A 14,650-nucleotide genomic window follows, 5' to 3' on the forward strand; every position below is an offset into this window, starting at 1 on the left:
TTCATATGCATTGGAAATCAATAATGACTTTTGAAGTACAGTAAATGTAAACAAGAGGAACAAATGTGTTCAATGTATTCTTAAAATATTGAATCATATTTCAATAGTGTAATATATTTTTTTTTCGGTTTCTATGAATTATTAATTTATGATTTTCTTAGAACCGAAAATTATAAAGGGATCTCCTGAAAAATTATTATCTTATTATTTTATCGAGTTTTTCAATATTTTACATTGGCCCAAATTGGGACCGGACAAATTTATTATTTTAGAGAGAGTATTAATTTAAAGATTTTCTACTAAGTGACATTTTATCGTGAGCAGAGCAGTTTATCTAGCCTCTGTTAGTGTTATCTTTCTATTCTGTTAGCTGCAGAGGCACTATCTCCGTAGTGAAAGACCAACTACCTTGCTTGTTCTATTTTCCAATGTTCTTTTCAGTTGAACTCAAACTGATTTTTGACTCAAATATCACCTCATCATTATTACTTTCAAATACTCAATCTCAAATTGGTTCAGCTCAACCATGCCATGGAGTCAAGAAAAAGTAACTCCAAATTTTGAAAAAATATCAAAAATAGAAGTAAAGATGTTGAAACTCAGCATGTGATTTGATGTCTAGTTGAGATAAAATTTTCATCAAACACTTGTAGAAGAAAATAAAACAATTTTATTATAAATAATAAATAAGTAACTTTCGGCATAAGTTAAATAAACACTTTCTGACTGTTATTCAGATATCTTCTCCGCAATTGCTATAATCTTCCAAGAGTTTGTTTTGTAAGTCAAATTTCAAATACTTGCTCAATTCTCAAATAAGAACTTCTAAAAGTTAAAAATTAATTCAGACTTGAAGTTAAGGGAAAGTCTTTGAGGCCAAGGACAGTTTTATTCTCTCTTCAAATTAATGTCTTTTGGTTGGGGACTTTTTTGGAGGATGCAAAAAGTACAGTGAGTTAATATTTTAAGGAATGATTAGCTCAAAGTCTATAACATGAAAGATCTCATTATTAAAGAGAATAACTTATCTTTGATGACAATTTAAAGTGATCATTATTCTTCTAGGAAATGGTGCGGGTTACATATAAGACAGAAAAGGAGTTTTTACTAATACAACTCTATTTCTAAATTCTTATTCTGACCCTGTGAAAACAAAAATATGATAAGAATATTTGCTAAGTAAAGAACAATACATGGCTCAACAAAAAAGAAACAAAATAGAAAGTAGGATCAGAAGCAGTAGCAGGATACAATACAACTGATTAATTTGAATTATCATTCCGCAGAAGAAACATCTTTTTTATTGCTTTCTCCATTGCTTTCTGGCAAAGTTCCCAAATCTACGCGGGATTCTTTATCATCCTGAGTTTCTTTATCGTCATGTGTGATTGAAGGATCGGAACTTCCTTGATCATTCGAGTTAGAATTGCTATCTCCATCGCTATGAGTAGATTCCTCATTCTCCTTTTTTGACTCCACTGATTCATTTTGAGCATCACCTTCAGTTTCACTTGTTTTGCTCTGAGCAGTGTTCTCATTCTGATTCTCATTGGCATCATGTGAAGCATTTCCATTGTCATTAGCATTTTGATTGTTGTTCGAGTCATTCTGGTTAGCATCACTGTTGTTTTCTGAGTTTGAGTTTGCCTCTCCACTTTGCTCAGATGAACTGACCTGGCTAGAATCTTTGTTGTCATTAGCACTTTCATCACTGTTTGTGTTGCTTTGAACCGAGTTTGCATTGTCATTCTGTGAAGATTCGGAATTACTTTCTGCACTCGAGGATTCATCTTTCTTTTGTTCTGTTGAAGTATCAGAGGTAGTGAGTTGAACCTCATTGCTAGTAGCATCTTTGTTGTCAGATGTGTTGGATGATGAACCACTCCCTTGAGTTCCTTCTTGACTAGTATTCTTTTCCGCGTTTTCATTGGTGGTGTCCTTGTATTCACCATTATTTGTATTGGTGTCTTGAGTTTCTGAGGAAGATGTGGTAGTGGAATCTGTCTGATCGCCAGCAGTGTCTGATTTAGAATCTTCGGTTTTTGGCGTTGTATTTTGCGTGCTGGAGTCCTCTTCCTTAGAGTTTGCATCTTCCGATGTTTCATTCTGTTTGTCAGTTGTTTGTACATCATCCTTGGCGGTGTTATTCTGCTCTTGCTCTTGCTCTTGCTTCTGCTCACCTGACTCTGACACAGAAATCTTCTGTGAATCATTCTCTGTCTGTGCCTGATCATTCTCATTTCCTTGCTTGTTTTCTGTAACAGTAGAATCAGTGGCTTCAGTAGTTTCATCACTATTTTTCTGAGACTCCAACTCAGACTCAGTTTTTCCCTTCTTGTCAAATTGTTCTTCTGTCTTGTTAGAACTTTCTTGTGAGATGTCTTGCGATTTATGATCTACTACAGCACTGGAGGCATTATCTCCGGCATAATTTTCCTCCCTAGCCTCGTTGTTCTTTTCACCGTCCTGAACCTGATTTTCAGATGAAGTCTCTTCCTGAATCTTACTTTGCTCTTCTTTCTCTCCCCCTCCTGTTCCATTGCTCTCCTCTGTCCCTTCTTTACTATCTTGCTCATGATTTTCCTCCACTTGATCTTTCGCGTCAGTCCCATTCTGGTTGTTTTCTTCCTTCTCCTTATCATTAGTGTCTGTTTCACTTGTCTTTTCATTCTCTTGCTGACTCTTTTCCTCTTTAACTTCTCCAGTTTCTTTCTCCTCCCCTTCATTTTTGTTCTCTACATTTTCTTGCTGACTCTTTTCGTTCTCTTCATTCTCTTGCTGACTCTTCTCTTCATCTTTGTTCTCTTCATTCTCTACCTGGCTCTTCTCTTCCTCTTTGTTCTCTTCATTCTCTACCTGACTCTTCTCTTCCTCTTTGTTCTCTTCATTCTCTACCTGACTCTTCTCTTCATCTTTGTTCTCTTCATTCTCTTGCTGACTCTTTTCTTCATCTTTGTTCTCTTCATTCTCTAACTGACTCTTTTCATCACTAGTTTCTCCAGTTTCTGTGTCCTCCAATTCCTTTTTGATTTCCTCATTCTCTTTCGCTACACTTTCACTGTCCTTGTTATCTATACTGTCATTCTCTTCATCAAGTTTCTCTACATGCTGTTCACCTTCAATGTCAGTCTTAGCATTTTGAGAACTCTCTTCACTCTCTTGATCCACCGAATCCTCTTTATGCTCAGAATTATCTTCCACACCACTAACATCGTCCAATTTTGTTTGATCTTCATGCTTGTTGTCTTGTTCATCTGCTTCATCGTCGTCTTCCTTGTGTCTTGCATCTATAACAGTAGTATCCTCCACAAGAGGATTCAGGTTCTTCCTCCCTAACTTAATAACATCATTTCCAGATTTCGTGGTTTCTCCATAAGCCACTTTTTTCTGGCGAGAGTGTCCAATTTGGTAAACCAACCAAATACAAACACCAACCAGAACAAATATTTGTAGAGCATGCTTCACCTTGAAGCCTTTGGATCTTTGACTCCTCCTGGGAGATAACCTAAACATCCCTAATATTCCTCAGCCACAAATTTTGCTTCTTTTCAAAACAAAGACCTGCACATATGATGAAATTTATTTATTTCCACCGGATACTCACAAAATCACAAATTGCTAACCAACATAATAGAAAACAACAATGCAATATAGGCAAAATAAAAAACACATTCAAGATTCACACATATGATACTAACTACCAAGGTTGATCTACATATATTTTTCTGTTTCAAAGAGCCTAGCGGCAAAACTTACATATGTGTATGTTTGGTTTCAATTCTCGAGTAGCCATAATTGATTCTTGACGTGTAGAATTGACTCTGACTTGTTTGGTTTCTCAAAAGTAGAATTGATTCTGCCTCCAGAATTGATTCTACATGAAGCTAGAAATTGTAGCTTCTAATTCTAGAATTGAGTTACACACTCGAATTTTTTGTTCAACTCACTTTGACATGAATATATCCAAACATAAATCACTTATCTTCAACTTATACTCTTAAGCGCCGAGAAGTGGGAAATTACGAATTCAAACCCGCGCCCCAGTATGTCAAATGTACTTACAAGACGCATTGATCTACATATTACTTATGTTATGTTATGAAAAATAAATAATGTTTTAATTAGTTAAACTAAAGATATTAAGATTTACAATAAAACAGGGACATACCATATATACAACCTACTAATTTAATTATAAAACACCTTAATTTATCATAAATGTCATAAGATTATGCATTTCATATATCCAAATTTCAAATCAATCGTAACAAATCACACTAGAACAAGCATAACATCATACTAATTTGTGACAACCAAATTCAGATCAAGAAAAGAACATTAAAAATATTGGAATGCATATTTAGATCTAAGCAAATTTAGATTCCAATAATAAAAACGAGAAATGGTTACATACGTGGCAAATTGAACGTGCATAAGACAAAACAAAAGGTGCGTTCTTCTTCTTCTTCTTCTTGTTCTTCCTCTGCACTAAGAATTTAGAGGAATGAATGAGAAAGATGAAAGTCTCAGAAAGTGGTTTTTGTGAGTGGAATTTCTCTGGATCTGAAAAAGTAATGTAAGAATAATTAATCACTCAAACTCGTAAATGCGAATGGCTTGTAATGTATCGCTCTTTTATTTTATTTATAGCAACTTACTACTTAACAACAGATCTCAAGCAGAGATTTCATGATTAAATAGTGATGATTAATTAATTGATTATTATATTATGTGTTGTGTACTTAGTTTATTTAATTAATTAATGTAATTTAACTGTTTTCTCACTCAAAGTTAAAATCGATTTAGTACAAAACGACGTTGTTTGGTATGAGGGAAAATATGGAAGCACCGTCAATCGCAAGATTGGTGCTTTGGTGGATATCGAACTTGACACGTTGTCTTCTATAAATCTTAGCCGTTGAATATGTCGGTTACACTCTACAGCCGTTGATTGATACATAAGATCCAACATCACCTCAATAGGTCCAATAAAAGTCAAACCCTTTGTCTTTTTAATGTGAAAAAGAGTTCTATCCAAACAAATTAATAGAGAGTAATGTGATAAATAGTGGTGGCGAGCCGATCTGTTTAACCCACCATTTTTATAGGTTGAGTTCAGGTTTTTGACTCGATATTTTAAGTTGGTTCACTCCGCATATCCCGTTTAAAAATGGTGCAATGGTGGAGTGGATTTTGTCTACGGACTTTTTATTTATTTATTTTTAGGGTCATACAAAAAAACGAGTAAAGAAATGGTGAAAAAAGAACATATATTTAGTAATGATTTAATTCAAATCGTAAAAAAATAAAAAATAAAAATTGACAGACCAGCCCGGCAACTCGTCAACCCACCAATAAATGGGATGAAGTTGAGTTTTGAGCCAGCACACCTAAGTTCCCCCCACCCACCCCCACACTTTTGGCACGAGCTTCAACGAGGCAGACCTAAACGGAGCGGGCTGCCCGCTTTGGGTTTAGATAGATATCTTTACTCCACTTCATTTCTACATGAACTTATATAATTTTAGTTGGAAAGAGAGTGTTTGCTCCACATGTTCCTAATAGAGATTAATCATTATTAAACGATAAAGTTTCATACGAATAATATGATAATCCAAAACAAAAAGAATTTTCTAACTTGTATAAAAAAAAAAAATCAATTAGTAGAAGAATACACCGTGTGTATTCAATAGACTTCTCGACAAAAAATGATTGTCAATAAATAAAACTTTCTACCTATATAACCCAAAACAAAACAAAACAAAAGATTGATCCATTTTCTTGTGCTTGAATAGTTTGTTTATGCCATATTTTATATCTTATTCTCACTAATAAAATTTATTTTTTGGCCTTTATAAAAAAATATAAAAGTTTGTCTTCTCTTTGCCAAACCGATAATATAGCTACTATAGCGTTCAACTCAAAGCATTAAGCTGCCTTTGCCTCCATTTGATGTGTGAAAAAGGTAGGATTGAAAAACAATGATGGATTGGAATGTCGGCTGCTTATTATTTATTTTTCATTCGACTTCAACTGAAACAAGTTTATTATATTCTGAAATTTAGAAGGGAGAGAAATAGAAGAAAAAATATATAAATATTTTTTATTTTTTTAGAGATAGTTTTTATAGCGAATAATAAAATAAATATTTATAACTGATGCTATTAGAATTTGTGAGGTATATCTCAACCACAAAAGCTAGCTTGAGAATTGAGGTTTGCACTACACTTATAAAAGTTATCTATGTCATATCTTTAGTTAATGTGAAACTTCTAACACACACCCGCACGTCCATGACTGAGCAAGCTGGAACGTAGAATCAACAACAACGGGTGACCCAAATATGGGAAGTCTCCACAACAAACAACAAATGGATCTAGGATAGACTCTGATACCATATTAGAATTTGGGAGGCCTATACTCAAACACAAAAGCTAGCTTGAGAGTTGAGATTTGCACTACACTTATAAATGTTATCTATGTCATATCTCTAACCAATGTATGACTTCTAACAATACTAAAAACAATATAACAATATAGACCTTTACCAAAAAAATAAAAAATAAATATAACAATATAGACCGGAGAGATTTAATGTTTATGGTATTTTTCTTGAACCTAATTGATATGTTAATGGTGTGAACTTGAGGTTGAGCTTTGTGAGAAAATCAAACTTTTGGAGCGATAAATGGGTGGCTTTGGAGCTTAATGTATTCATATGTCTTAAGAATACATGTTAAAAATACTTAAAATAATAATTATATTTTAGAAAAAACAACTTTTAACTTTTGAATAATCTCGGATTATGATTCCCCTTGGCTTTATAGTTATTGGAACCTATGTTGTTAATCTCGGATAGCGGCGCGTAGCGCCGACCCTAAAAAATGCTATTGCGGTATAGCGGGTAGCGCTATAGCGGTATAGCGGTCATGTACAAATTAAACATAAATTCCAACAACATACATAAAATAGAAAAATACTCAAAATTAAAAGGACTTTCTTACTTAATAATTATACTAAATATTGTCATTTACCATCAAAATAGGTTATAAATAAAGACTAATAACATTCCATGATTTTACTTCTCCCGATATCCCTAACTGATGCTTCTTTGCTCTTGTTATTCCTCCATTGGAAGGGTGAAAACAAAAATCACAAATAATTGTTTTCTTGCTGCTGTCTTTATAAGAATTCCACTTCCAACCTATATCAAGGTTGTCACCAGTAGGCTTAATGAAGCCTCTATTATCAGTAGTTCTAGAAGATGGTGTCATTGCAAATAGCACGGAGATGTCTAAACCCTAAACCTAACAAAGCAATAACATGAACAGAAACAGAGATGAAGAATATAAACAAAAAAAAAGATGAATAAAAACAGAGATCAAGGAACACAACACATCAATTTTGAGAAAGAAAATAAAAAGTTTTGAGAAAGGTGAGCACCTCAGGTTTGAGAAAGGGAAAAAAAAAGTTTGAGAAAGGAGCAAACCTTGTAAGAAGAGGATAAGGGCAGTTCATTTGGAGAAAAGAAACAGAGGAGTCGATTTGGTGAAGAAGATGTTGAAGGAGAAGAGGTGATTGGTGAAGAAGTCCGTTGAAGGAGAAAAGGAGAAGAGCGTGATGTGAGAAAAGAAAGATAAACAACTCAAATAGAAAAATAAATCATGTGTTGTGATGCGATGGTTGCTTTATGATGTGCAGAAAAGTACAAAATACCCCTTACTTATGATTTATTTCCAAAATAAGAATTTTCATCAATTTTTTTCCCTCCAAAATGCTAAAGCGGCCCAATAGCGCTACCAAACCGCTACGCAGGGCCGGTTTTGGGCCAGGGCAAGCAGGGCCCGAGCCCAGGACCTCCAAATTTTGGGGGCCTCAATATTTTTTTTTCAGGTTCATCATGTAAAACAGTATTCAAGTAAATTTGCTGCGGAAATTTTGCATGAAATGAAGTTTGCTATGGTGGTTGGTGCGCCTCACTTAAAGTCTTAGTACCAAGAGGTTATGAGTTCAACTCTCACCTATGGTACTTTTGTTTTATTTTATTTTAATTCAATTATAATGAACATTTCATAAGCTATTTTTAAAAATGTTTCCTTTTTCAAAATTGTGAGTTTTTTCAATAAATAAAATCACTCTATAACTTATAAATAACTTCACTATTTTACTTTTTTCTTAAAAAAGTACATTTTATTATTTCTTTGAAGATAAAGAATTAATTTATGAAATTAAGTTGCAATTTTTATTAAAAACACTATCAATTTTTAATGATATTAGCTTGAAGTTGTATTTTGCTATTATTAATTTGAAAGTGATTATTTTTTTACATTGTTGATGTTTACATTTTAAATAGATTACTCTTTTTTAAAAATTATTGGTTCATTTTTAATGATATATCGCTTAATTTTTATATTTATCGATTTAATTTCAACACCGTGGAATGACATTTTCTTTATATTAGTTATTATGATTATTTTTGATATTGTTGATACTATTTACAATTTAAATAAATGATGTACTTTTTTCAAATTTTTTTATTAAGGGTCCATTTTTGTTATTTGTCCCGGGCCTTCAAAATCTCGGAATCGGCCCTGCCGCTACGCCACCGCTACCAAAACGCTATTTTCCTGCAAATCGCGGCCGCTATTTCCGCTTCTCTAAATAGCGGAAAACAGCCTTATAGCATAGCAGAGAGGTGGTAAAACACTACGCTATAGCGCCGCTATTAACATCCTAGGTTGGAACAACTGCTAAAAAAGCAAATGGTAATGGAAGCAAACGATAATGAACATACAAAAAGTTTGATAACCGAATTCTTCAAGTGGTGGGTATGTGTATCTCCGACTGTAGAATTCGTTGCAGCACGTTTCTATTAGATTAATGAATGAATTAGGGTTTCAATGTTACAAATGATATTTATAATAATAATAATTTGGTCCAGATCCCTGAACTGTACCGCAGGGGCTACCGCCCTCACCCGCAAAAAAAAAAAAAAAAAAGAAATATTTTGGTCAATCCCATATGGACACAGGGCGGGCGGAGCTTCGCTCCTTGGCCGCACACAATCTCTTTCTAATGCATATCATTCATACTCAACAATAGTTTATAATTAGGACCAACGACAGGAGAAAGTATACTTTAAGCTTTCACTCAAATACTTATGATGGAAAATAAGTTTTTTCTATTTGCATTCAATTGCTTCACAGTAGATATTGAAGATTTGAAGTTATTTATATCTTGCAATAAATTGAGCCTCTTTCAAGTTGCTAGAGTCTCTCAATCAAATCATGACACATGGCATGGAATCTAGTATTCAACTTCATGACAAATGGATTTTCCAATGTCAATATTGTTGCTGTTGCGGCTTGTATTCATGCCATTTTATTTTTGGCAAAGTTGAACTTATAATATTAGGTTGAGCCAAACTCAACCACATAAAATCAACTTGTAAAATTAGGAGTATATTTTAAGATCATTTTTCAATTAATATGAGAATTTTTAACACACCCCTCACACTCAATATAAGTTTGGTGTGTGGATATAAAATAGTAGGGGGTTCAATAGCAGGAACCTTATAGCTAGTAGTAACCCAAAAGATCTTGGAAAATGCTTTGATCTACTCCTTCCGTCCCATTTTATAAGAGTCAGTTTGACTAAATGACACTATTTACTTATCTTGTTTTGACCATATTTTTTTAATAGTATATAAATTTAAATATTAGCATATAATATCTTGTTTGATTTGTTTTGATGAGTATTTTCAAAATATCAAGTTTTTATAATTTTTACTAATAGAGAATTAAAGATATTAGTGATCAAAATTGTGCATTGACATACGTGCAATAGTCAAAATAGTTCTTATATTTTGGGACGGATCGAGCATATTATCAATTATTTAATAAATTTGAAAAGTCAATATCTATTTATAATTAAGATCGGAGAAGTAAAGTTGAATAATAAAATACCAAATAGTAACTAGTGCATCAGATATACTATTAGTTAAGAGTACAAATTAAAATAATTTTTTGGTGAATTCTTCGGTACACATATTATGTGGATGTGTACCGGTACATCGCTGATGTGGTTAACGAGTAATATAGTAATTAATGCAGATTTGTCAAAAAAAAAATTAATGCAGATTTTGTTTCTTTATTAAGTTTTTTATATTAAACACTACTTTTTAATATTGGCAAATGTATCATTCCACAATAAATCAAACCATGCATCATATCTTTCAACTTATATATGATTTTCGACAAATTCAAATATTTTAATATTATTCTAATATCTTATAAATAATATTATTTTAGTATTTTGTATTTTCTTAAAAATTAAAATATGATTTTAATAACTTTTTTAATTATTCAAACAAAAAAAACTTTTAAAATTATTAATATGATTGATCCAACTACGATTTTAATATTTCAATATTATTACCTTTCAATTTTTTTTAATATTATTAGTTTATAAAGATTAATATTCATTTACCACCTAATCATTAGTACATATAATTATTAAAAAATATTTATTATTTAGTAAAAAAAAACTTAAATTTTTTAATATGTTTATATATTTATTGTAATATAGTTAATTTTTAGTGATTCGTTATATTTTACAGGGTTAAATAAGTTTGTTATCGATACAAAATTACTAAATTTAATTTTTCATCTTCATAAGAAAATGTCATGTTTTGATCCCCACAAAATGTTTATGCATGCAATTTTGGTCATGTTGTAAAGTTGATGTATATTTCTGATGATTTTGCAAATATGTATAGCGCATTATAAAAAGTTTGTCCAAAAGTAAGGAGCACAAAATTTGATTTCTAGGTCAAAATATTCGTTACTTTTATCTTGATATTTTGATTTACAAAATTCATATTTAATTCGTCTCATATTAAAAAATACTAAAGTTTTGTAAATGAACTTTTGACATTGTTCTAGACATGCTTAATTGTCGAAATTCAAATTCATAAGTTATTGTTAGTCCAATTAAGTGATATTGAACGACTTGATTGAGAAAAATTGAATTCCTTAATAAAGTAAGTATAATTAGTTAAGTTTGCATATGAACTATGTTTCATGTTGAAGGGTTTGATCTAAAATTTTTTATTTCTGTTGACACAATTGACATTATTAGTCGAGACTTAATAGTCATTTCATTTGAACTATGTTTTATTTAAGTCATAGTTAATCTAACTAGTTGAGGTTGAATTGTTTGATTTTAGAATTTGAATTCTTAAGTGTTTCTCATTCCCACTTGGTCAAGTTGAATAGTGAGATTGAGAATGTTTGATCTCCTTAGTTCCTTTCAGTCTAATTGGTTGTGACTTAACAATCATTTTATAATAACTAGGTTTCTAGTGTAATAGTTCGTCCAACAATATAAGATTGAACTGTTAGCTAGAATGTTGAAATTCAACTTTTTAAGTGTTTATCATTTCAATTAGGTCAAGTTGAATAGATTAACTGAGATGAATTGATTCCCTATGTCACAATTGAGAAAATTAGTTGAGACTTAACACTCATTTAATATGAATTACGTTTCTTGAGTCATAGTTAATCTAACTAGTTGATGTTGAACTGTTACATTGTCGACATTTAAATTCTTAAGTGTTTTACATTTCAATTTGGTCAACTTATTTCTTTGGTTCTTATCGGTAGAATTGGTAGCAACTTTTTTTTTTTTTGAAAACTTGGTATCCGGCCTTATGTCCGACAGAATTGGTAGCAACTTAATAATCCTTTTCTGATAACTAGGTTTTTGATTCACAGGTAATCCAATTAGTTGACATCGAAATATTATATTGCTAAAAATTTAAATGTCATGGGTCTCGTTCCAATTAGGTGGTATTTAATTGTTTGAGAAAAAAATTAAAATCAAACACGTACAATACAACTGAAATTGTCCAGTCAAGTCCTTTAAGTTTTAGCATATCTTTTTTTTTTTAAGAATCACGCACTACATGAAAACCTCAATTTTCTAATAAAACTTGTTGAGGGCTTAAGTAAGTAAAGCCCTCAAACTTATTAGGGGGCTTCTATGGTACATATGAAAAAATTCAATCTACCGGTACATTAGATCAATTAATTAATAATTATTTATTAAATAAAAAAATTAGTTGCCGATTATTGTATTTCAGAGATAATAATTTCATAAGAAAAGACACAATTTCAATGTTTTATAAGCAATACACAAACATTTTTACATTTTTTCATAAAAAAAATCAATATTGACTATTATGAGTGATAAAAATTTTATTTTATTTATAATTTTGATAAATAGTATTTAGTTATTATAATATTTTAAATGATAAAAAATGATTTATTTTGGAAAAATATCCATTTACCTAATAATTTAATGATCTAATATATCGGAAAAATATTCATTTACCTAATAGAGGTCTGGATAGGGTTCAATTTGAAAGCGACTCGCAGGTTTTAACTAAAGCTATTCGAACGAGGCATAGTGATAATTCGGAATTTAGTTTAATTGTTGCTGATATTATCCAAATTATGTTATCGTGTATAAACTTTGAAGTGAAGTTTGTTGGGAGACAAGTGAATATGGTTGCTCATTCACTTGCTCGGGCGGCCAATTCTTGGGCTAGTTTCCATAGATTTGAGATTATTCTCTTATGTATTGAACATTTACTAGTTAATGAAATGCGTTAAGTTTGTTTGATTAAAAACTAAAAAAATTTTGAAGGAATATTTTTAGTAAAGGGAATTTTGGTAGAAACTCTCAAATATCTTAAATATTGTACAAAAAAAATATTTGAGAGTTTCTACAAATATATATATATTTGAGAGTTTTCAACAAAAAAAAGGTACCGTATATATAATATTTGAGAGAGTTTTTTAAAAAATATATAACATTTGAGATATTTGAGCATTTCTACCAAAATTACCCTTTATTACAAATATTTCATCACCTTCCCTTCACTCCATCTACTTCCAAACAAACATACTCTAAAGGAAAATGTTACTCCATCCGATCCTATATATAAGAAAAAGTTTATTTTTTAGATTCATTGTAAAATTGATGTATCTAGATAACATTATAGTCTAGATACATCAACTTTACATTGAATTTAAAAATAAACTTTTTCTTATATATAGGATCGGATGGGGTATTTTGTAAGAATTTTTTTATGCAAGAAAGAGAAGAATGATACCCACAACCTAAAACAAAAAAAACCAACCGCCTGAAATTGAAAAACCTCGAAATTGCATATATGAAACAAAAATATGAACTTTACGAGAAATTGAAAGAAATGCTTCAAAACGAGTGATGCTATAAGTATAAAAAATAATAGAAATTGATGAAAAGCTAAAAAACACACATATTAAAACCCTTTTGTCAATTTCACAAAAAAAAAAAAAAAAAAACCCTTTTGTAAAAAAAAAACCATTTTGAAATTTTTGTAAATTAAAAATCTCATCTCATCTAAAACATCTCATCTATTTTTATTATTTTTTTTTTTACAAAACATCTCTATTTATTTTGACAAAAAGCAATTTAGGAAATTTCTTTAATTTTCATTTTAAAATTTTTGTAAATTAAAAGAATAATTTAGGAAATTTCTATTTAAAGAAGTCTTGAAATGACATGTTAAATTATTATTACATGTGGACCAATTAAAATTATACACCTTAACGGTGTACCGGTACACGGCCACATAAGATGTGTACCGGAGTGCTCACCTAATTTTTTTTAATTCCTTAAATAGTCGATCAAATGCAATAGTTAGCATCACCCTAATAAAATTGGTATTGTACCAAAAAAACCCTAATAAAATTGGTATATGATGCTTGCTGCTTAGTCCGTTTACTCCGGTCCAAATGGACTAGACAAGACCAAACTGATGTAGTTGGTATTTATGTTTGTGGATAATTAAAAAATGAAAAGAAGATTTCGTGCATGAGTAACTAACCTAACATTGTTGTGTTGAGTCATGTCCTGCACTGCAGATAAGAAAAAATAATGAATATTTGATTCGGTATAAGAACTAGGAATACGAGACGATGTTGTATCCCATCACTTTATTTTCATTTTAAACAAATAAAATAATATTATTTTAATAAAGTATCCCGTTTTCTTCCATCATTTCAACCCCAAAATGTGAAATAAAATTATAAAAAGTAAAAACCTTTGGTTGGTTTTTTTAACCTTACACTCAAAAATAGGATGAGTTGATCTCATTCTTTTTTTCGATTGATGCACAAATATGATCAATGGCATGCAATATGGAAAGTATGTTACATCATGTGACTTATTTATTTATTTATTTTTTTGTTAAATCATGTGACTTATTTATTGTCGTGAAACCAAATTAGTTAGTTAGTTTAGTGATGATTAACGCTGAACTTGGTAGGGAGGATCACGGTTCGATCTCTGCAGATGCAATTGGGAAAGAGCTGAATCCACTTGATGTCAGAACTGATCCCCGAACCAGATTAAAGTGGTGGTGAAAATAAAAAAAAAAAAACCACCTTAGTTATAATGATTAGTACCCATCATTTATTTAGGAAAATGGAAGTTCACATTATTAGAAAAGGTTGCAGGCAATTTTCAATGTCATTTTAAAAAAATTAGCCAAGAATATCATTTGTCTTAGATCCTCTGTTTCACTTTCACCTAAGTGACT

The 14,650-nt window shown here is 31.0% G+C and overlaps 1 protein-coding gene across 1 annotated transcript; it reads right to left on the minus strand.

The window, feature by feature from the left end:
* Positions 1–1,034: 1,034 nt before the first annotated feature.
* On the minus strand, positions 1,035–4,850 carry LOC123921007 (dentin sialophosphoprotein). Its single transcript, XM_045973379.1, has 2 exons — positions 4,415–4,850; positions 1,035–3,561 (listed from the first exon to the last, which is right to left on the minus strand). The coding sequence occupies exon 2, from the start codon at positions 3,511–3,513 to the stop codon at positions 1,276–1,278; it is 2,238 nt and encodes a 745-aa protein (XP_045829335.1). The 5' UTR covers positions 3,514–3,561; positions 4,415–4,850; the 3' UTR covers positions 1,035–1,275.
* Positions 4,851–14,650: the final 9,800 nt, after the last annotated feature.

The sequence above is a fragment of the Trifolium pratense genome, linkage group LG4 (genome assembly GCF_020283565.1).
Source record: "Trifolium pratense cultivar HEN17-A07 linkage group LG4, ARS_RC_1.1, whole genome shotgun sequence".
In the NCBI taxonomy this organism is placed as follows: Eukaryota; Viridiplantae; Streptophyta; class Magnoliopsida; order Fabales; family Fabaceae; genus Trifolium; species Trifolium pratense.

Bases quoted from the DNA above. Each gene is read 5' to 3' on its own strand.
- LOC123921007 (XM_045973379.1), bottom strand. From the start codon at position 3,513: ATGTTTAGGTTATCTCCCAGGAGGAGTCAAAGATCCAAAGGCTTCAAG.